Below are 22,794 nucleotides of genomic sequence, written 5' to 3'. Positions count from 1 at the left end.
CACTTCAATAATGTCTCATCAGATATTGCAGCAAAAACACACAAACTCTCAAACGTGGACAAACAAATACACATCTTGGCTCCAGTAAAGTGAGCATGACCCAAGATTTTAGAGAAACCCAAATACACACGGGCCCAAATGGCCGGTGTCAGGGTCATGAAGTGTAAGGAAAAATCTGTCAGTACCACGCACATACACACAAACACTCACACACACACAGGGAAAATAGACTCCTTGCTGTCGTGTCTTTGAATATTCAGCCAAGAGACACACCGCTCGAAACTGAGGCTGACATTTCCAGTATGTTATGAAGAGAGAGCAAAATAAACATAATAAATAGTGGGATTGACATCATGTGTCTGCTCTAGAGCGCCAGTATTAAAAAAAGGGCCTGTGGCTGAGAGCAGCACAACGGCAGAGAAGGAAAATGTTTATTTTTACACGTTTTACAGAGTTTTAACTGCAAGATGTCATTTCCACACTAACACTGCTCACCTTTTTATGCTCCTGGTGCAAAATAACGACGGACCCTTGGTTTTGTATCAAGCATCAGTTGCAGGTGGTGCAGTAGAGGACAGGTGTGCAGTAAATTGCCACCGTCTCATCAAATTGAGGGATTTCTGTTGTGTTTGAGGCTTTGCATTTGTAAAAGGTGTGTTTTCGGAGTTCCTGCTCCTTAATTGATCCTCAATTCAATCCTTATGGACACGTTCTGTGCCTGCCTTGTCTTTTACAGATGCCTTTTAAAAATCAAAGTGTAGGTTCCCGTTTATGTGATTTTCTTTAAAGGAAGAACATGTATTTAAGTAAAAAGAAAGGAAAGTGGATGTATAAAATGTTGTAGATAGAGAAGGGAGTGGGGAGAAGAAATGAAAACAAAGAAAAGCCTGGAAGATTCATAACAGCCAACTAAATCCTTCAGTCTCTGTTTTCTCTAATTATGCATATGAGCTGTGACACAATATGCTCTGCCGAGGGAATGCCACTAAACAAATTATAGTGTAATTCCAATCCCAATTAGCCCATAAACACACACACTTGGACGTAGACACACACACTTCCTATCACAGGTGTGTACATGTGCAGTAAAATTGGGTTTAAATGCTGGCTGTGGTATTTGGAGCGGTCGTTAATGTTGGACTGTAAAGCTGGTGGCTGCTGTTTAAAACGACTGGGAGCTCGTCTAAGCCACATTATGTGGACACCTGATACAGACGTGTCTAGACAAACTTGTACAGTATTTTATTTTGTTGAGAATCATTTACAATATAATAGGGTGAAACATCTGCAAGTAAAAATTGTTGGATATTACAGTGAGGGTTCATTACATTCTTCTTGTGAGTTGTTTACTCATGTCACAGTTAAATTTTACAGTAATATATCGACTGTCTGTAATAAAACTGATTGATGTAACTGTCCTGCAGCTAGTGTTTCTCCATCTAATGAAATTTACTTTATCTCGGTGTTACTCAAGTGTTAGCCCAAACTAAGCCTCAAAGCAAAGGTCATGAATATTCCTTTTAAAATTTCAAAGTGGAAAATGACCAAACGCCGTGTGAGACATACTTCACTTGAGAGTTTCAATCCTCAGTATGTCACTTTATCCCGACTTCTCCTGTTCCAGACATGGGTCCAGTGTAAACCAGGCATGACAGACACACTATATGCTGGTGTAGGGTTGCCGACTTGGCCTGAGTTACACTGTAATGTCCAAATCACTGGTTTACCATATGCAGACTGCTCCATACATTGATTTCTAACACCTATATGAAAAGGCTAATTTATTTTAAGGGGGTTCGTAGATGTTTAATCATATGTCAGGAGAATCAGAAGGCATCTGAAGTTTGAATCCTATAAATTACCTGAAAGTCTCCAGTGCTATATGTTTAGCTGTGAAGCAGTTAAAGCTAATTTGCTTTTCCACCATGTGAAATATTTAAAAGCTCGGTTGTGGCTAAAGGACATAATATGTTATAATCTCCTTGTTTGGAATGCACATCCCAGCAAATTTCCTGAATCCACACTGTAAACTTGAATTAAATGTTTACAAGAGGTTGTGGACTCACGTCAGCGAAGAGCATTGTTTAACAAATCTAATTCATTTAGGTGGATTATCTGCAGCGGGTGTGATCCCATCTAAGGACCAAACGCATGTAAAGAAATATAGCACCATAAGGTTTGCAGAAAGCCAGATTGGGTTAGATTAGGGGCAAGTCATTCAGAAGGGGGCACAAGGTGTGTAATTCTATCCAGCGCTGAGCTCTCCGCTTCAATTTAAGGGAAAACGCTGCAAGCGAAAGAGCGGCCGCTCACAGCCCAAACTCTGTAAGGGAATAACTCAGGTGAAACACCTTAAGTCTCTTCTAAACAAATTTGCCTGAATCAAAGTGGCACTTGTGAATAATTACATCGTGTGTTTTTAGGTTGGGATAAGAAGGAAAACAACAATTAACAGTGAAAGTTTCCCCTTTTCCCCTTCTCTTTGTAGGCAGCTTTGTCAGCATGTACCCTGATAGCTTGGGGAAGTATCTATTTACTTAGTGATTAGGACAATTTGACTGTCGCGGGCCAGTAAATTCAAACCATTCACTCCGGCAGATTGGGCCAGACAACATCATCAAGCCACAATGTGAAGCCCAGACACACATACATGGACAAACACACACCCTCACCCAGGCTTAACCCGCTGCTCAACTCGCACACGAGAGCCTCATCTGGATTTCTGTCCGTCTCTTTTCTCCATGTTACCCTCAAACTTAAATAAACCTTCACATATAATTACAGCCAATTCTGTATATTTTCACGTCCATTTCCTTGAAACACTCAGAACGATCGGCCTTTAAGAGCGGGCGCGAGTGCGCATGTTTGATGAGCGAACAGCGCACACACGCTTCTCAACGCGGGCGAACGTGAAAGAGCGTCTTATGTTGATTCAGGGGTAAAAAGGTAAGAGCAACATTAGATGCTCTGTCCTTCACTGGTGTCGAAGCCGCCGTATATTTGGTCTGTGCAGAACGCTGTTCATCTGATCTGGTGCGGCCGCACGGTGATGAAAACATTATCAGAGTCAATATTATGAGTGTGAAAAATGTCCTCTTACGCAGAATGTGGTATTGTGGTCACAACGTGATGTCTCACTCATGCTAAGTACCAGAACTGGTAAAAGGGAGACAGTGGAAAGTCAAATCGCTCACTCGAGCCATGTTTAAGCTCGGTGCCAACGTGTCGGTGCACACGCTCACGACTGGACGGTGTCTGAGGCGCCCCAGTTTATTTTGCTGAACTGAACATGTTCACTTTCACCTGATAATCTGAGCTCTGAGATTTCAGCATGTTGTTCTGATAGAAAAGTCTAAGTGTCGTGACTGTTACATAGTCACACGACCATACTTAGATGAACGATATTAACACATAGCCTGAACATGTGAGCATCATATGTAGCTTAAAGCTATAAACAGCCGTTCACTGCGTTCATCACCACCGCAGGTAGTCTTCATTATGAATCTTCAACAAACGTGAAGTCTTTTTTTATGTTGTAAAGAGTTTCCTTAAAATCAGCCTTTTGCAGTTTTAGAACATATTTTGCATTCATTTTAATTCTTCTGATCTGTTTAGACTTTACACCCAGATGTTTACAGTGGATTGAGGATTATTTTTGACCATGAAATTACTACAAGTGCTCCGAGGAGTTTCAGGTTGTGCTGCGGCCAACCAGTAGAGGGCAACGGGGATTGTGTTTGATGACCTTTGGCCCCGCGGAAGCAACATAGAGGGTGAGAGTGGGAAAGTGTGGCCGTTCACCAACATGTACCAACAACGACTGCGAAGCTTCTGAACGGCAGCTACTGGTGACGATGATTGTTGATTGGCAGAGTTACTCACTGGCACTGACTGTGTTTTTGCGAGTTGAGTGTTCACAGTGGGGTTTATGTGATTTTTTTGTGTGTTTGTGTGGGTGTGTGTGCGCGTGGTGGAGGGGTGAGATCTGGACAGTGTCCTTATGACCAGAGAGGGATGTAAGTAATTACCAATTCTCCAAACACTACTTTTCCCTGTTTAAACATATTACACGCCCTTCAGTGCCTACACACACACACACACACGCACACACACACATACGCACACAATATGATGTTAATACCGAGACACTGGTTTTAGTATTCATGTAAATAATCAAGGTCATCCCATACAGCTCAACATATACAGTAAGCATTTCAATGAGCAGCTAATCATCCAGTCTGTTGATAGACTCTTATTTTTACCTTCAGCCAGGAAGCATTTCATGATAATTCATAATGGCTTAATAAAATAAAAACGTAAGCTGGTTACACTAACTATTACGCTAGTTTTATCTATGAACGCGTCCACAGTTCTAGAGGTTGGTGGATGTGTGTCCAAAACCCTGAATATTCTGAATGTTCAACGCAATTATGCAAACTTATATTTAGCAAAGTATTAAATAACTTTAATAATTCATAGATTAGTGTAATATTTTATTCTGTTATCTGTAAATATATATTTAAATATGAAATTATGACAAACCAAGAAAAACAAAAATAAATATAATTGTAATAATAATGTGATACCTTCCGAATGAAGCCTGTCATTTAAAGTTCTGTTGTACAATTGAACTGACACATTTCAACTAACGAGCTTCACTCAAACTGACATTTGTATAAAAGCCCTTAAATACCCTGGCATAATTGTTAGCACCATCGCTGGGCCGTGCTGAGGATTTATCATCACCTCGGCAGCGATAAGGACCAACAGCTGGAGCAGGGGCGGGCGCAGTGGCTGATTGATAGGCGGGCTGCACGGTAACGTGCTGCTCGGGGAATGTGTGTCACGCGAGGCCAAGGCCAAAAGGCAAAAAGGAGCCGCTGTGCTGCTCCGCACTGTCCTGCCCACGGCTCTGACAACTGATCTATCTGCACAGAGAGAGAGAGGGGCTGATTAGTTTAAGAGGGCCTGAGGGTTTCATTACAATATCACAACAAACAATTATCATGTCTCTGGAGGGATGGAAAACACATGTGCGTGCGCGCACACACACACACACACACACACACACACACACCAGTAACGTCAGATTTACCATGAATGTGTCGCTATAATAATGAGTTATTTGTGAACTCTTCTATTTCTCAAATACAACAGGTGGTTTTTGAACTGTACAAACCTAAACGTCAGAGCAGTGTAACGCAGGTGACGGGTTTCTGGTCTGTTCCTTTGTGTCCTGGGAAAATCTGTGAACTCTGTACAGCTCATTAAACCTGTGAATTTTACTGTTTGTGATAAAATATTTTCAGCATCACACACTCTGCTTTGCATCACCATATAGTTTACAATGAAATAAATTTAATATTAATATTACTGAAATTAGAATATTCTGAAAATACAGATACAAAAAGATCTAATAGAGAATGTTAAATGCAAATGCAAATATGTTGTGTGAAATGATTGCGCTTGGAGGCGAGTGAGGCTCCTCGCTTCTCAGACTGCGGTGAGCTGCTGCTCAGACAAAGAGCCGGTGTTGGGTTGCATTGTGGTGGCCTTTGCTCAATACTCACACACACACGCATGCACTGCAGTAACCTTTGCTCAGTCCCCAACCAAAGGTTATGTCCTGCACAGCAATTAAGTCTCATTTGTGGCAGCCCGAGTAGAACGGCTCATTCATAAATGTACTGTAGTCACTGTGAGCTATTATAAATAATGTATGCATTTGAAACAATATCTGCTACTGTAACTGTGGGTTAATAGTGTGAATACCTTTTGTATTATTGTGCTTCTTGCTACATATGTTATGTAGCTAATACATATTATTAAATAGCAAATAATTTGGTCCCCAAACACTCACACTTATAGACACGATGTAATTTGTCTGTAATTACATCTCTTCTTTTTAAAGCGAGAGAAGTCAAATATCCACACTGTAATATTGAGGCTTTACAGCAGCGTCCAGTTGAGTAATGACACTTAATCACCAAAATTGATGATTTACAGGATACTTTTGTTCTCGCATCGGTTTACCAGTGATCCACCTGATTTACAGCAGCCAAAATGTATTGAATGTTAGCAACACACTCATTTCTCCACAACATTGTCCAGAGCTCTTGTCAAGCTGATGATTAATGGGCCTCTCACTCCGACTCACTGCTTTTTTTAAAATGGCTTCTAATGGAGCAACTTGAACCACAAACGGCAAAAAAAATAGATTGGAGCGTCATTTCTGGAAACAACACAGAGCACGAGACACAAACTAAACTACAGTGGACAAAACACAAACACGTCTGCTAAATTATTGACTAATATTGTTATGACAGTTCTTTATTTGTTGGATGTAATAAGAATTAATATTGTAAACCCTGACTGTTTTTAATCTTCATAAACAGTTTCTTAGTTAATTTGCTAAAGTAAAAGTGTTTTTTAAGACTTATTGTAGCAGTTGGTGGATTTCTTTACTGTGCACAAACAAGCGCTCCCGCTCTACTAAGACATTCACTCAGAAAATTATCCACAAATTTGTTATGGCAATTGTTTAGGGGTTTCAAACGTTCACCGTCCACAGCGATTCAGAGAAAGGATTTCCCTGGACACCAACATGGTCACCACAGGTGCACTTTACAGTAAGTGAATGGTTCCTTCTTCTCCTTCTCGTTCCCAAATCCACCGCCAAGAATGAGCCCTTTGAATGTCTCACCCCACCTGCCTGACGCGGCCCCTGGAGGAAATCAAGGAAATCAATCCACACTTTGTGAAAATGCACCAATTCAAAACGGACCGCGCAAACGTAGAAGACACAAATTCAACAGGTATCTACTTAACTTCCAGACCTGTGGACCTGCTGGGTGCACGTCTCAGTAGATGGAGTGCCTCACAAGCACACAAAGAACGTCAAAGCTGTGTTCTTTAGCGTTGTGGGCCCTGAAACGGTATCTTTGTCTCTGTTTCAGCTGAAATGAATTAACTGTGATGGAGTCTCAAGGCTGAGCCGGTCTGATGCTACAGTACTAATGCTCTTTTCTGCTCATGTGTTGTCAGCTTTGTAGCCGACTGTATAAATCCTGCTCCGCTTCACTGCTTGTCACCAGCGTCTGCGTGTGAAACGCGCCCGTGCGTCTTCCTACAAACGCTCCCGCTTGTAAAGGACCCCTGAATGCGCTGTGTGTTAGTGTGTGTTCCCGCGCGGTGTAGGGTGTTGGAGGCGTTGGCTGGGGAGCGCAGCGGGGTCTGCAACACGGAGTCCTAATTTAATTTAAAGCTCCGTGTTTTGACAGGAGTTAGGAGTTAGCCGGGGTGTGGAGAAGGCTCCGTAGTGTGCGTCGTAGGGATCAGCACGCACAAACACACACACGGAACGAGGATGCCCTCAACTGCAAGGACTCATCACATAAGAACACTTGAGAGACACTGTGAGATTGTATTCAGTACAGATCTGTGTAATGAAGACTCCACCCTTTTCATTTTATTACCAGTGTTGGTTTCATATCTACACTCGGTTCCAATACTCCATAATTCAATACTAAGGAATAGATTTAAATAACTTGCAAATAGACCCAATAATAAGCGCCGCGAGGATTTAGCAGCATTGTTGTCCACAATAGAATCTTTGCAGTAAACAGTAATAAAAACACAAATTAATAAACTTATGCAGGGCAACTAATCTGTGTGTCTGGCCTAATTACACCTACAGCATCTTGGATAGTGTGTGTGTGTGTTTGAGCACACGTGTGTGTGGCCCCCTGGAGACACAAAGCAATATGTCTGAGATTTGCATAAAGCTGAGAGAAAATTCATTCTCATTTTGAATATTATTAGTCGTAGTCCCAGAAGAGGCAGGTGAGCAGGTATGCATCCAGCCTGAAGGGAGAGACGCGCGCTCTTTGTTTTAGCTGCGGTGTTGACACATCGAAGCTCAGCTCTGGGCTCTACTGTGCTCTGTGCTGCGTGTTCGCGGTCAGATGCATGTTTGTATGTGTGGTGTCTGCACTGTGTTTCAACAGACTGTGTGCGCGACTTAAACGCAGAAATGAGCGAGGAATAGATGAGGAGAGAGAGATAAGTGATTGCGGTGTGCTGCTAGGTAGGTAGGATGTGCAGCCTATCGGTTTCACATCTTCCCATCGTCTGGTTTCCTGCCATTGATCAGAACAAGCCTCCTTCCCTTGTCCTCTTCTTCTTCTGCACTGATGGACAGAAAGAAACCCGATCGCGTAGCGAGGAGCGGAGGTGGTAGTGGTGGTAGTGGTGGTAGTGGGGGGGGGGGGGGGGGGGGGGGGGGGTGACAGAGTGAGGGTGGAAGGAGAAGAGAAGGGTAAAGGCATCACTGCTGTCTGCAGCCGCCTCTGTCCGCATGCAAAGAAGCCTGAAAGAGCCACATCATAAGTGCAGTATCTTATTCTGCCCTAATCTAATTTCTCCATTCCTCTCGGCTTTACAGTAAAATGAAAAGATCGTCTAACGCTCTGTGTGTGTGTGTGTGTGTGTGTGTGTGTGTGTGTGTGTGTGTGTGTGTGTGTGTGTGTGTGTGTGTGTGTGTGTGTGTGTGTGTGTGTGTGTGTGTGTGTGTGTGTGTGTGGAGAACATAGAGAGAAGGAGATGACAGAGGCCGCAATAGAAGCATGGTTGAAGACGTGAGACTATTAAAGGCCGTGTTTTTCGTGGAACAGATGTTTAAGGGGGGTCGGTCGCTCGTATCGTGGGGACCCTGTTTGCCGTCGCGCCCTCAGAGTCATAACACAGCCCCCCATCGTCCTCCAGCACAAATCTACACTTGCACACATCCACACGCTGGGATTTTGAGTGGCAGTTTCTCTGCTCCTCTGGCCTACTGAGGGGGGAGGGGTCATCACCCCATCCATCTGTTCCTGATCGGCCCCCTGGGCCGAAGGCGCTCACCTCACAGAGGCTTGTCCCTTGAACGCGACGAAGGAGGAAAAAATAAAGTGGGAATCGGGCCGTTTAAAGACTGAAACGTGTGTAAATTTCAAACCTTAGAAAAGCGAGTCTCACCTGTGGATTGGAGTCAAATGAGCCGGACGGCTCAGTGGGGGAGACCAGAGCGGAGCAGCAAGTTTTAAATCTGGCTCAACAGGTCTGCGAGCCTGCAGCACACATGCAACTTAAGTGTCACCAAATGGTGGGTAGGTGCAGGAGGGATTCATAACTCAGCGAGGATCCTGCAGGTCTGCAGGAAGCGCGTGGAAAAAGCGTAAAGTAAATGTGACAGTGGAGTCAAATTTACTGCTTAGGGAGGGAAGCACGTAGACCTGATGAAGTTTTACAAGGCTGATACATTTAGAAAGAAAAGTAATTCACCCAGCACAAGAGTAAAATTATTATTATTAATAATTAATTAATTAATTAATTACTTCCTGTTTTTACTATGCCTTTGTATTTCACTTAATAATACTTTTCCAGTGTGTTTTTCATCTACAGCTTCAATTTTTTGAGATTTCATTTTGCTTTAGAAAAAACAAACACTTGATATTGCAAAATCTATTATCGGAAAAAAGATGCAGGTATAAAACGTCACCTGAGCATCAACTAGTCAAGAACAGGGAGCAAAACCTGGTTTTATGGGAAGGAACCTCCAGCAGAACCCGGCTCGTGTTGAGCAGCCGTCTGCCTTGGTGAACACATTTAAATACAAACAATGAGCTTTATGTTATTTTGAAGAAGTTGTTCTATAGGAACAATTTATGGCTTGTAATAAGAACCCGTAATCTGAGGACCGATGGGTGTTTATTTCTGCTTTGGCCACAGAGTCATTACTATAAACTTTGCCAGGCTTATGTTACTCTGGCGTTTTTGTGTAACTGCTTCACTAGATTTAATTTCAGTAAACGACTTCATTGTTCCCTATTCTTTTAATATGTTCCTAATGATAGTTTTCTTTTGTCTGTACTCCTCCTAATACTTCTATATTACTGCATATGGCTATACTCCTAATCATCAAATCTTATTATCCATTATTATTATCACACCTTTCATTCTCTTCGTCTCCTTCAGCCTCCTTTTTTCCCTCTCTCTTATCAGTCAAGTGAGTCCTTGTGTGAATGCTGCAACCTGATAGTCACACATGGTCTGGTCCCTGAACCCCTGCAGGCTCCTACCTCTGCTCAGCCACACCAGCACATCATTTCCCCAGTCTCTGTCCCAGTGACCGTAAAGGAGAAGGTATGAAGGAGACATGAAGTTAAATTAAGCGTGGCGTCAACATCTTCACATGTTGCTGTTTTAGACACCAGAGCTCCTCTGATTGGGCGACTCTTAAAGTTGCTCTGACAAAACAAGATCAACTTGACCAGCGTCTGACAAGCATCGTTTTTAGTTTACATCTGCTGCAGATCTTTGCATTTCAGTTTCAGTTTTTAGATCAGCATTATTATAAACCTCACATTATGAGCGTCCACAGCTGAAGAATTAAAGAGGGGAAGATAAAAACAGGCATTGACCTTTTTGTTGATATTCATCGGGTTTGACATCATTTTTTTATTGTCAGACACTACAGTGCAACACCCTCACATACATACAGCTTAACAGGCAGCAGCAGGGAAAAATTAGAACGAAGCAGTAAGTGGTCATTTTATCTACAGAGGAAATCTTCCAGGGGTGTGTTTGCATCCGTCAAACTGACACATCACCGCTGCTTGTCTGTACTTCTCGCTGAGCTGCCATGTCTTCCATTTGTTTCTGCTCTGAGACCTGGGAAATAGAGACTCAGAGAGGCTTTTTGGAGGGATTATTGGGGGCTTTAAGGGGAACGGGCTGGCAGAGGCAGAGAGCTGGTAAAGTGGTGGGAGAGGAGCTAAAATGGGCTTTATGCTATAAATCCAGGCAGGATGGGAGGATGGTGAAGATGTGCCAGTTTGCCTTTAGAGAAATGACTAATTGTATTTATGATAAAAGACTGTCATTGACACGTTATCACCTCACTTACTGTAGACGAGATTACAAAAGATTCATTGTTGAAGTCATCAACTGTAAATTTCCCATCATAATGTCGCCTTCAAGAATAATCTCACAGTCCTCCAATATGGTTAGAACATAAGTTGGCCTCTGTCTGATATCATATTGCAGTGTTGCTTATGTGACACACAGGCACACAATGCACAAAAACATCTGCCTGGGGCTTCGTGTGCTGCCTTCTCACCAGTTTATTCCCACTCTGCCGAGCTAATAGAGTCAGATAATGAATTTACTCCCTTTCATCAAAGCAAATTTTAATAAAAGGCAAATTTCCTCTTTCGCTCTTATTGCCAGCAGTGTCCTTACCACCTCAGAGACCAGCAATTACGCCCTAATGGCATCACGCTGTCTCGCTAACAGTTAAGGGCATTAAAATTACCTGTACACCGAAGTTATTATTAGCAAATCTTTGAATAAATAGCTGAATAAATCTTTCTCATATATTTATTTTGGAGACTGAAGACAGACTCTCAGAATGTATGAAATATTAACTTGTAGACTCTCCATATTTATAAGCCAGAAAATGAAGCAGATTTATTTTTGTCCATCTAATTTGCTTTAAATTAAACCCTTAACCCAGTGCCCATATATTAACTGGCTGTATAAATGGATTACAGTGTGTTAAAGCACCTATGCTGTGTTGGTCGCTGGTGGAAAAGGAGGCATTTCACTGTGTAAATAAATGATTTAATGCTCTGAAACCTTCCCTGAGAAACTTCACAAAAACACATGGTTATGCGAAGGAAATTAGATGATTTCATTTTCCGTGGCTTAAGAAAAAACAGCAGCTGTCGTATTTGTAGGAGTTAATAAATGTCATGGCCAGAAATTGACGTTCATGCCCATGACCAGCGCACACACACCCTGAGAGGCTGCGGAGCGGCGGTGGAGAATATACAGCGCTCACTGTACTGGGGCTGCGAGCAGCACAGGACCTGCTCACTCTGACCCAAACCAGCGCCGTCCGCATTGTTAGTTTGTCGCCTGCAGTGTAATTATGCGGATTAGCACGTTTTGCATTAATATTTATTTTCAGTTCTCAGCCTGTTATAATTTTTCAAGCAATCTGCACAAAAAATACCACAGTGATTAAAGGATAGTGTATAAGTGTTTAAACCTAGTGTTAAATGAATTTAGTTTAATGGAAATAAAAAGCTTTTTTTTATTAATGTTTGTATCAAATATAAACGGTGACTAAAATGTTGGTAATAAATTAGTTAGGTATACGTTTACCTTGTTATAATGACCGTCTAGATTTTTCACATGCTCCATGTTTCCTCTACATATAATCACATTCATCTGTTCCATCACTAATCAATCAGTAGTTTATAAACAGCATTTTCTTTCAGCTTTTATTTTATTTCTTACTTCCCAGTCTTGCCTTCCTCAAAAAAGGAAACACTCCAATAACCAATCTAATAAATAAAGTCTGTGATAAATCACTAATAATTTACAGAGGATCCCTTTAACAGCCTTGGACGGTGCATCACTCAGAGCTCCAGGTCCCCATTCTCCGTGCCCTCTGCACTAATGCAGTGCTAATGCAGTGAACAGGGGGCTTGTTTTTATTAGCTAGTGTCCAACTGTTTGGATAATCTCTCGATTTACCAAAGCCGCTCGCTGACAGCCCTCCTCATCGAGTCCCGAGCCCCTACAGGTGTCTAAACACCAACTAATGGAAGCAGCCTGATCTTCAGGGAAGAATATGCAAAGAAAGAAAGACGCAGATATATAAGGGCCACTCTTTGTCAGCACAAAGGTTCTCCTTGCCAGGCAGCATCAACATTAGATTGTCACAAATGCATCATTGAGATAACTCTGTCTCTATATGTGTATATAGTGTACAAGCCAAGAAGGAAGGCATATTAAAAAAATGAAACCATAATATGAAGCTAAATAGGTCACTCAAATGCTTGGAGCAAGTTCTTCTTCCTAACTGGATGTTCAGCAGGTCAAACGCGGTACAAACACCAGACGGAAACCCAAACCAGGAAACAAGCTCGCGTTTAGATTGGTTCATGAACAAAAATTGTACTTCTCGAAACACAAGCTCTGTAATAAGAAAAAGCTCAGGCAGGAACCAAATAAACAAAAGTCAAACTAACTGAAAAACAACATCAGTGTGTAGCAGGACAAGCAGCTGCTCTGGCCCGTCTGGACCACATACTGCAGAGCCCCGCGCAGGCAGGTGCCCTGGGAGCAGCTCTGAGCTCCACAATGAGCTGCCGGGACGGGTCGGCATGGATGAGAAACCTTCGATTTACTGAAGGCCTCTGCCTCAGGTGCCCAACTCAACCAGACTCAGAGGAACCCAGGGAACCGTGGGTCCAGGCTGACCCGGCCCAACTCCAGGATAAAACCCAGGAAAAGAAGTCTGAAACGCACACTTCTTAGCCTTAACAAACAGCTGATTCTCCAGCACACATGTGTTTATTCATGTTCCAGGTAAACTAACACATATCATTTACCTGGGCCTGAAAAGCAGCAGGGACGTTAGTGAGGCCATGTTACAAAATGCTCACAGTGACCATTAGGCGCTTTGAAAGCAGGTCTCCACTCCTCTCACTAACAGACCCGCACAAAATGGGAGGCGTTTCTAGGAGCTTAGGAAAAAATCGTAGCATCCTGAAGCAGCTCGAAAGCAGACGAGACAGGATATTAGTTCTGTGGCCCCGATAATCAATTCAGGAGCGAAGACCCAGTCTTTGAAGAATCCTGCATGTCCTGATCCATGACTTGCTCCTGCTGCCGTGTGAGGGAGGAGATGCAGCCCTGAAGACGGCGGTGCTGCAGTCGTGCTGTAGAGTAGATAGGGAGGCAGCGAGGCGGCCCGGCTCCCACTGAAGAACCCCGTTACAACACCATGACAACACCATGACAACACCATGACAGCGCCAAACTCCTCTCGCTGTTCAGACAAATATGGGAAGAGTTTGGAATATTTATAAGAAGCAGCAAAATGAGTGGGATTTGACAAACTTGTAAATAGTGTAAATAAGGTCTTTGTCAGTTCAGAGTTTGTGCATTACCACAATCTTTAACCACATCATCAGGCGGCATCACCTGAGGCCTAAAGACGGGAAAGAGTGAATGTCTATGGGCCATGTTGATGTCCCTTCTGTGGCTTTGGGGAAGCTGCAGAGCAACTAAAGTGCAGTAAAGAGCTCCGTATGTGACGCTTTGCCCTGTCAGGCCATTGGAATGGTTGATGAGTTCACACTGAGCAGGCCGGAGTGATGATGGGATAGGTCTTAATGTAGACAGCCATAAACACAGCGGGCCATCTCTAATCCTGAGAGGCTCCTTTGTGTATCTCACACTGCACAAACTGTTTTGATGAATCCCCCGACCCTTGACCCTTTGATGACGGATGGCGCTCTGAGGGGAAATGTAACCAGAAGGCGGCAGATCGCCTCACCATCCTGTTTGGGAGTCCAAATGGACTCTTGCTTCATCATCCCGGCTTTTTTCTATGACATATTCAGTTTCAGTCTAGGTATTTTCAGGCCAGATGGTTCAGAGTAAAACAATATGATGAGAATTTAATTTATCTGGTTATGAACAGGAATGAAAATCTTTGGGATTGTTACAACTATTAATCGAATTCTGAATTATTCATTTTGATCAGTTTCGCTGTTTAACCTCACAACAATAGAAAACATAATCAGTAAATTAAAACAATATCCTCTTTGCAGTAACTGAGCAAACTGAAAGGCTCCAGTGCAGACGGGGTTAAACATCTGTGACCCAGACACGGTCACTTGTCATGAAATCTAAACTACATTTCTGCCACATCATACAAACGCTCACCGAGCTTTACACTAAAAAAAGAAAAGAAGTCAATAATGTCAGTGTTAAGCTTTTAATATTACCAACCCAATATTATAGGCTAATAATAGTCATGGTGTGACATGAAGGATTATAATTTAATTGTGCAACCATTCAAATTCCTGATGTATTGTAATTATCATTAATTTGACTGATATAATTGACAATAATTATTTATGTGCATTCAAAGGAGCAGCGTGCATTCTTCCCACTGAGCCGACGGTCCGCTCCGTGTGGATCCGTCCCACCCACCGGCACCGGAGCGTCCCACCCGCCCACACGTGCACCGGCACAAACACGCGGGTCACGTCTCTGCACAGAGCTTGTTTGTAAGAGCAGCGCGCCTGTGAACCTGACAGTGGAAAATCTGAGCCGCTGCCTCAGCCTCCGTTTGGTCCCGGTGTTTTGATTTGTTTGACAGGGGAGAAAATTATAACGGCAGGGGGAAAGAAATATGAAAATATGACCGGTAATACTTTCAAAACACAGATATTTTCCTTGCTGTCTGTGCAGAATCCACGGCGGGCGCCTGTGCTTGTTCGCACATGTTTGTGTGTTTACATATACGGCGCACACGCATGTGAGCACATGTGTGTAGATGAAGTTGTAACGCTACAACAATGAATCATCTTTACTGATGACATGGCGCTCTAATCGTTTGTCTATATATTGCAGGTTTGTTTCCATATCTCAAGGGTTTCTTGTGGTCTCCTCCACATTTCTCCGACTTGATTTCATGATCCTCATTTCATTCATTCATTTATTTATTTATCCAGTCCGCTTTATTGCTTTGATTCTCTGAGCCCGGGGCTATTTATTATAATGGACGCCTTATACTTCTCTTTTGTTAGACTCAGTAACTGAACGTTGTAGAGTAAACTATCTCATTGGACATGATGGTTCAGTTGAGGAGAGCAAACAGACTTTGCTCTCTGATTATTCATAAATCTGGCAGTTTCAGACAACGACACAAAGCTTCAACTTTCTTTGAATCCTGGCCCCATTCGCTGACCACTAAACGCCGCTAGTTTGCATTTTAAAGGAGCTCACCTGGAGCTGGGGACGCTCTGCAGACGTCAGCCCTCTGACATTCTGACCCTCACTGTAATAAACTCAGCAACCACTTCAGCGCAGCCAAAACTCGCCGTCGCCTAAAACAAATTCAAAAACATGGCGGCGCGGTTCGCCGCGTCCGCGCCCGTCGATAAGACAGAAAAGCGAATATTGTTTTAGCGTAAAACGAGCGGCGCTCTGGTTGAGCTGTGTTTGTGTTTGAATCCAGACTAATCACTCATCGGCTCGGGCGTGTGCGCTGCGGCTACTGTGCACAGAACAAGTCACCTCCCCAGAGAGCGTCAACATGCAGCGGCTTCAAAGCGCCGCGGAGGACGTCTACGCGGCTCCAACACCAACACAGCCCAGTCCAACCTGCCTGCCGCGCGCTCTTATTTTGACACTCTACTTCCATTAATTTCTGTCCTTCAAACGTGTGAAGTGAATAATGAATAGATCTTTCTTGTCTTGGGCGCCTGGAGGTCTTTGCTGCTGCCCTGTCTTTCACACACTCTCTGAGTGGATGCAGTCTTTATTGAATGCGGCAGCGTAAGCGCACGCTAATATATCAGACCATGTTGTGGTGCGCTGCGTCGCAGAGATTAAATGACTGTGTGGTGTTTGGGCTGCGAGGGCTGAGTGTTGGCCATCGCTCCGCCGCCAGAAATGAAGCTAAATCACAGAGGCAAAAAAAAAAAAACCAGACGCCGAATACACTGATGCTATTGTGCCGTGTGTGCAAACCCAGCGAGGCCGTTAGCGTGGCGGAGAAAGGCAGCGAGGAAAGAGGAGAAAGACAGATTGAGGATCAGAAAAGGCAGCGTGAAAAAAGGTAATTAAATGAAACAAAGGAGGTGTGAAGGAAACGCATGGGCGACGCCGGGAAAAACACGAGAGGCCGAGGAGAGGAAGGGGAAGGAGGAAGAATGTGGGCGAGTGGGAGCTTTAGGGGAATGGATGCGGCCGTCCGTCCGTCCGCAGGGAGCGGCCTGGCAGCGCAGCAGAGCGTGGATCTCAGGTGTCCAGTCAGCGGCTGGAGCGTCAGGCTGCTGATACCAGCCGCTTTGGGTTCAAACACACATTTTCTTAATACAACATGAGCCCATTTCCCCCCCTCATTAATCATGTAACCTGATTAGGGCTGGAGGTCTGGCCTCTGCTGAACCCGCAGCCTTTCATTTTGTCACACACACACACACACACACACACACACACACACACACACACGCACACACACACACACACACACACACACACACACACACACACACACACACACACACACACACACACACACGCACACACACACACACACTGTGGGTTCAAATGCACCGTCATGTGCTTCATAGATGTAAATACACAGAACTAAGAGGAGCAGCGAAAGGAGTTGTTCTCTCCTTTTACGACGACGGACTTGGAGACACGTCGTGTTATGATTACATCTAATTTCAGTCGCTCATCAGGGCAGAGAGTGTGAAAGACATGGTGACAGATGGAGTAAAACCCAAAACCACTGAACTAAATGCCTGTCTGCTGTTCACTGACAAACGACAGCCCTAATCACGGTCTCAGTGTCGTGCAGTCAAGGTGAGAGACAGATAACGTGACCTCACCAGGCGTCACGTTTTCATTTTGAATTCTACGTTTTCACAAGCTTCATTACACGTGTAGGCGGGTTTTTAGTCAATTCATACGGAATCATCGGCAACCAGTCCTGAAGTGTGAACACACATGGAGCAGTTCATGAAATCATAGGCATTTCTACACTATAATCACAAGTTAAATTCCTTCACAATCCTTTTGTTTTCATCGTCATCATTTGTTATGAAGCATGTTGTTCAGCAGCACACGGAGTTTGATTCTTTCATATGATTTAAAATTTGTATGCACAATTGGACAAACGTTGATTTAAAATAACGCTGTGGATAAATATTTGCTTTAAGTCTATTCATTTATGGATAGAAAGGATGTTTGTTTTTGCTGAGGGTAAATAAATGTTATGAATCAAAAAAAGTTTGTTATTGTTAAAACAAAGCACAAAACAATTAGGTTGAGAGATTTTCACTATTTGCAATTAAATATGTATATAATTATTATTATATATATTAACACATTTCTATTACCAAAGTGACATCACCATCGTTTCTATCAGCCTTTGCTTCTTATTATATTTTTGTAGAGGGAATAAATATATTTAGGATGTTCTGCATAAAACAGTGATGTAATTCTACTGGGTAGCTCTGGCTCCTTAATACAAATGGGGCCGACTGTAGCTTAGTTGTTAAGACGGGTTTCAGGCATTGGTGGTTCTGGTTCCTCCTGGCAACTTTTGTGTTGCTGAACCAGACACTGAACCACAAACCCAATATTGCAGCTATGTGTCAACAGGACTTTCCTCAAGGGGATTAATAACATATCTATTATTATTATTATTATTATTATTAAAGGAACAGATGAGAGTAGATGCTGTAGTCTCAGTTCGACCTTATCATTTTAATAAAATCCATATGACACCTTCAGTGGTTTAGTGCTGTAATTAAATCATTCTTCAAATGATCGAGTGTTTCAGCGCTGATAAGTTGTCTCATTAGAAAAACATTAGCACAAGTTACACCAACAACAGCATCGTTCTGGTACCACAAAGTGTAAGAAGAGTCCCAGTCAGTGTGAAAACAGCAGAAGCTTCAGCTGCCTGTGTGTGTGTGTGTGTGTGTGTGTGTGTGTGTGTGTGTGTGTGTGTGTGTGTGTGTGTGTGTGTGTGTGTGTGTGTGTGTGTGTGTGTGTGTGTGTGTGTGTGTGTGTACTCAGGGATCTGCAGGACTGTAGAGTGGGTCAGGTTGGGTTTACTGTCACAGATACCCCCGCTGCGTCCGTCACTCAGCACAGACAGTAACATACAAAAATACACACACTCTCACGTGCGCAACTTCAACATGAACACCACAGTCTCCCAATCAGAATCTGTCACTAAAAACATTCATCAGAATCGTGCTCCGGTCGTATTCGGTGCTTCATGTTGACTGAAGGCGGTTCAGCTCAGCTGTCGCTTCCCGCTGATGTCGTCTGGGCTGCTCTCAAACGTCAACAGCTTTCAGGCGTGAAGCTTCTTGTTTCACTAATTGCCATTAGAGCGCACAGTCCATAGAAGCGTACAGTATAGAGGCTTTTTGTTGGATTATAGAATATAAACCTAGGATCCAGATTCTCACCAATTGTAAAATGGTCTTATTGCTTTCTTGTAACTGTGCTTTTGCTTTGTGTAAACCTTTTTCTGCACATTCTACACTCTTTGACCTGTGTAGTGCTGATTATTTTGGCTCTTAATCGCCAGCTGGCCTTGTTGAACTGTCGCAGCTACAGTAGTAGTTATCAGATGGTGCTACGTACACACGGTAGTTAGTCTGAGCCTTCGTCTAATGAGCCCCTCTGGTCTCCAGATCAATAAGCGTCAAGTGGACATCGTTGTGTTAAGTTCTGTGGAGCACATGGTCCACACACTGTGTAGCAGCACTTCAACTCAAGAGCTGTCATCTTGTTAACATGGATTTACTTATCAGGAGCCAGACAGACCCCAAAGCACATGTCTGTGCAGAGTTAATAATTTAGGTTGGGGTCTGATCTTCTGGTGGGAACGCATCACGTCCCGGTGACTAATGATGCTGATGTTGGTGTGATCGCCTTGTTTTTACGCAGTGAATAGAACCTCTCTCCTTCCATTTCTCCATCCGAGCCGCCACAAACTCCATCTTCCTAAGGACTCACATTTGGCCTCACCCTGTCTCCCACCCACAGACCAGCCACGCGCACACGCACACGCACACGCACACGCACACACACGCACACGCACACGCACGCACAGCCGAACTTTGAGGGCGAGCAAGCAAATTCCTGAGGGCTATCGGGTTTCGGGTTGCCTTGGCGACCGAGCACGGAGGCAGATCCATTAATCATTGAGAGCGGTTCACTCCAGAGTGGAGGTCAGACTGATTGCTGTGGATAGGGTATCATCCCAAAACACACACACACACACACACACACACACACACACACACACACACAGACCAAGCACCTTGATTTAAATGAAAAAGATTACTCTGCCCCCCCACCCCACCCCCCTCCTGACTTCTGTTCCCCCTCTCAAATTCATAGAGGATGCAGACCCTCAAACAAACAGAACACACTGGACTCAACTACAGCTATTAACATAGAGATGCTGACCACGCTTTATGCTACAGTGGCTCTAAGAGCGCAGAGTTTGGTTTTGTTGCTTTTATTAGTAACACACACACACACACACACACACACACACGCTCGTAGCAAGCTCTTCATCCACAGTCGTGTGGGCATCAGGATGGTTGTGCCGGTGTCATGTGACCTGGCTGCGTGGAGCCGTGTGGATTAAGAGATTGGAGCTCCGCATTTATTTTTCAGGGACTCGACTGAAATACTAGACCTGCACAGGTGTCTAGGAAAACCGATAGAGCGAGGAAGAGCGCGAGAGAGAGAGAGAGGGAGGGAGCTGGAGGCAGGAGCAGACAGAGAGACATGTTGAATAAAACAGCTATTGATGGAAACAGGTGAGAGGCGCAGGCTTGGTGCAGCTCTGATGATGGATTAGAGAGTTTGTATTCTGCTTTTTGTCTTCTGGTGAAAGCTACAGGTGAAATTGTGCGTGCTTGCTGTCTGGTGGTGAAAAGCCCAGGACTTCCAGGATTCAGTATTCATCTGGAGGACGTGATGCGTTCAGTGACGCCTGTGAACCTGAGACACATGAACATGCTCTGGCTCTAAGCGCACGCACGCACGCACGCTCATGTGAAATATAGGTGCAGCCACTGCACCACTGAACCAGCTCCCAAAGGTGCCCGCTAAAATTTACTGGCTCCTGTAGCCACTTCAAACACTCTCCATAACTTAGAGGCCAGACGATTTTATTGTTTCATGGAATGAAGGAGGCTGGAAGCAGAGAAACAAAAGAGGATGGAGGGAAGAAAGATAGATGTGCAGTCTGAGGGTGGAAAGAAATCCTCGTTTGTCTCACACAATTAAAATTCCTCTAGTAGTAAAGTATGTGCACATCTGTTCACATCTGTGTGACTGGACAAATGCACAGCAACTGTCTGCTCATGTTCATCCCTTAAAGATTCATGGGTTCATTTTAGCTGAGTGGACAAACAGTACTGGACACATTGACGCAACAGCAAACACCAGGCTTTTCTTTTTAATTGGTTTCACACACACCTGTGTGTGTGTCTGCTCCAGGTTATGGGGCAGAACCGGACCAGAGTCACTATACTCCTGGCAGAGGTGAGGTTCTGTGGTGAAAACGTGCAGCTGTCATGTTTTGCATTTCTTCATCGCATGGTTCTTTGCCCTTTAACATTATCAGTAATCAAATCCTTTTGAACCTGGGTTGTTCAGGTGAATGGTAAACCCCCAACGCACACACACGCCCAGCCATGGGTTAGATGAGACTTTGTATTTGGCAAACTGAGCTTCCCGGCAGGTGGTCTACCAAATGTTATCTTATTAACCTCTGTCCTGGTGCACACACACATACATGCAGAGACACACAAGCCAATTCACTAAGTGAGTGAGCAGAGGGGATCGTTTTGTGATAAGGAGGCTACTGACAAAGATTTACTGACGAAATGTACCTGACGAGGAACAAAGACAGACACACGCAAACAAAACCAAAGCACAACCGCAACTGTCCTCCATCATCTCACACTGCACAGCTTTTGGAAACCAACATAGATCCTGTACATGCGTGTGTGTTTGTGTCTGAGTAACTGCTACAATATCAATGTCAAACAACAGCGTAGCACCATCTGCTCGGTGCCATGGCTAAGGCCAAACTCCCAGCGTTCAGTTGGTGGTCCAGGCTCCAGCTACCAAGGTTTGCATACGTATGTATGTGTGCGCTTTAGTTCTTCATAAACAGATGTGTGTTTGTGTGCAAGCTGCAGCCCACCAACTCAGAAACCCAGATGGACAGAGGGATCATATTCTTGATTAAAAATGACAGAGGGAGTGCCAGATTTTACTCTTAGTCCCGTGTGTGTGTGCGTGTGTGTGTGTGTGTGTGTGTGTGTGTGTGTGTGTGTGTGTGTGTGTGTGTGTGTGTGTGTGTGTGTGTGTGTGTGTGTTTTGGGTTAAACTTGGCTCTCACTTCATGAACTAGTTGATAAATTCCAGATATGCCACCCGCCCTATGCATGAACTGCATGGTCTTATTCTATGCAATTAACCTTTAATTAAGCCGGCGGAGGCGGAGGTGAGGCAGCAAAGAGCCACAGAGGAACAATATGCCGCCTGTTCATTTACTGCTTGGAATAATTCCTCTTTATGAGCTACATGAAGGCATCTGAGAGTGCATGTTTTTAAAAATTAAATAATTTCATCAGTAGTTTTTTATAATTGGTCTTATGTTTAAAAACCTACACTACTGCAGCATTTCTGATGTGAAGGGTTAAAACTGAAACCCGGCTTTTTTACAGCAGGTTGCAGGAGAGGAGATTTGCTCTTTTCCTGTCAGATATATCACTGCACTGCGCTGCACACACTCCGCTGACTATTTATGACAACATTTAACTCCCAGCGTTCTGGTAAAGAGCTTCAGCAACAGGTGAAGTCGGAGACGTAGCGGAGAACCGCGTGCCAGAGCCCATGCAGCAGTCAGCTTCACCGGGTCAGAGGCCCAACGTGGGCCTCGCGGTACCAGAGTGGGTCCAGACCGGTGCTGCCGTCCTTGTTTAGCCTCCATCCGTTCAGCTGGAGGACGGTGCCCCAGAGATTAACAACCAGACCGCAACCTGCAACTTCAGGCGAGGCCGAAGACAAAAGGCAACGAGGACAAAGGAGATCCCATCTAAACAAAGGAGCCTGTGGTCCGGACCGAGCAGTCGGCCGCTTCTCGGCCGCTCTATTCTGCTTTAC

The 22,794-nt window shown here is 44.0% G+C and overlaps 1 protein-coding gene across 2 annotated transcripts in view; it reads left to right on the top strand.

Annotated features, from left to right (window-relative positions):
* Positions 1–20,437, top strand: part of srbd1 (S1 RNA binding domain 1) — a 74,509-nt gene extending 54,072 nt beyond the window's left edge. Inside the window, exon 21 of one of the 2 annotated variants that reach the window (XM_029175877.3) lies at positions 20,287–20,437. In XM_029175877.3, the coding sequence (XP_029031710.1) occupies positions 20,287–20,306 (20 nt within the window). In that variant the 3' untranslated portion in view covers positions 20,307–20,437. Of the gene's footprint in view, positions 1–7,280; positions 7,310–20,286 lie in introns of those variants that run through there. The other variant, XM_055502661.1, reaches the window with a different exon arrangement.
* Positions 20,438–22,794: the final 2,357 nt, after the last annotated feature.

Source organism: Betta splendens, chromosome 15 (assembly GCF_900634795.4).
Source record: "Betta splendens chromosome 15, fBetSpl5.4, whole genome shotgun sequence".
In the NCBI taxonomy this organism is placed as follows: domain Eukaryota; kingdom Metazoa; phylum Chordata; class Actinopteri; order Anabantiformes; family Osphronemidae; genus Betta; species Betta splendens.
Note: the sequence above shows the minus strand (reverse complement) of the source record. Positions and strands in the feature narration are given on the sequence as shown.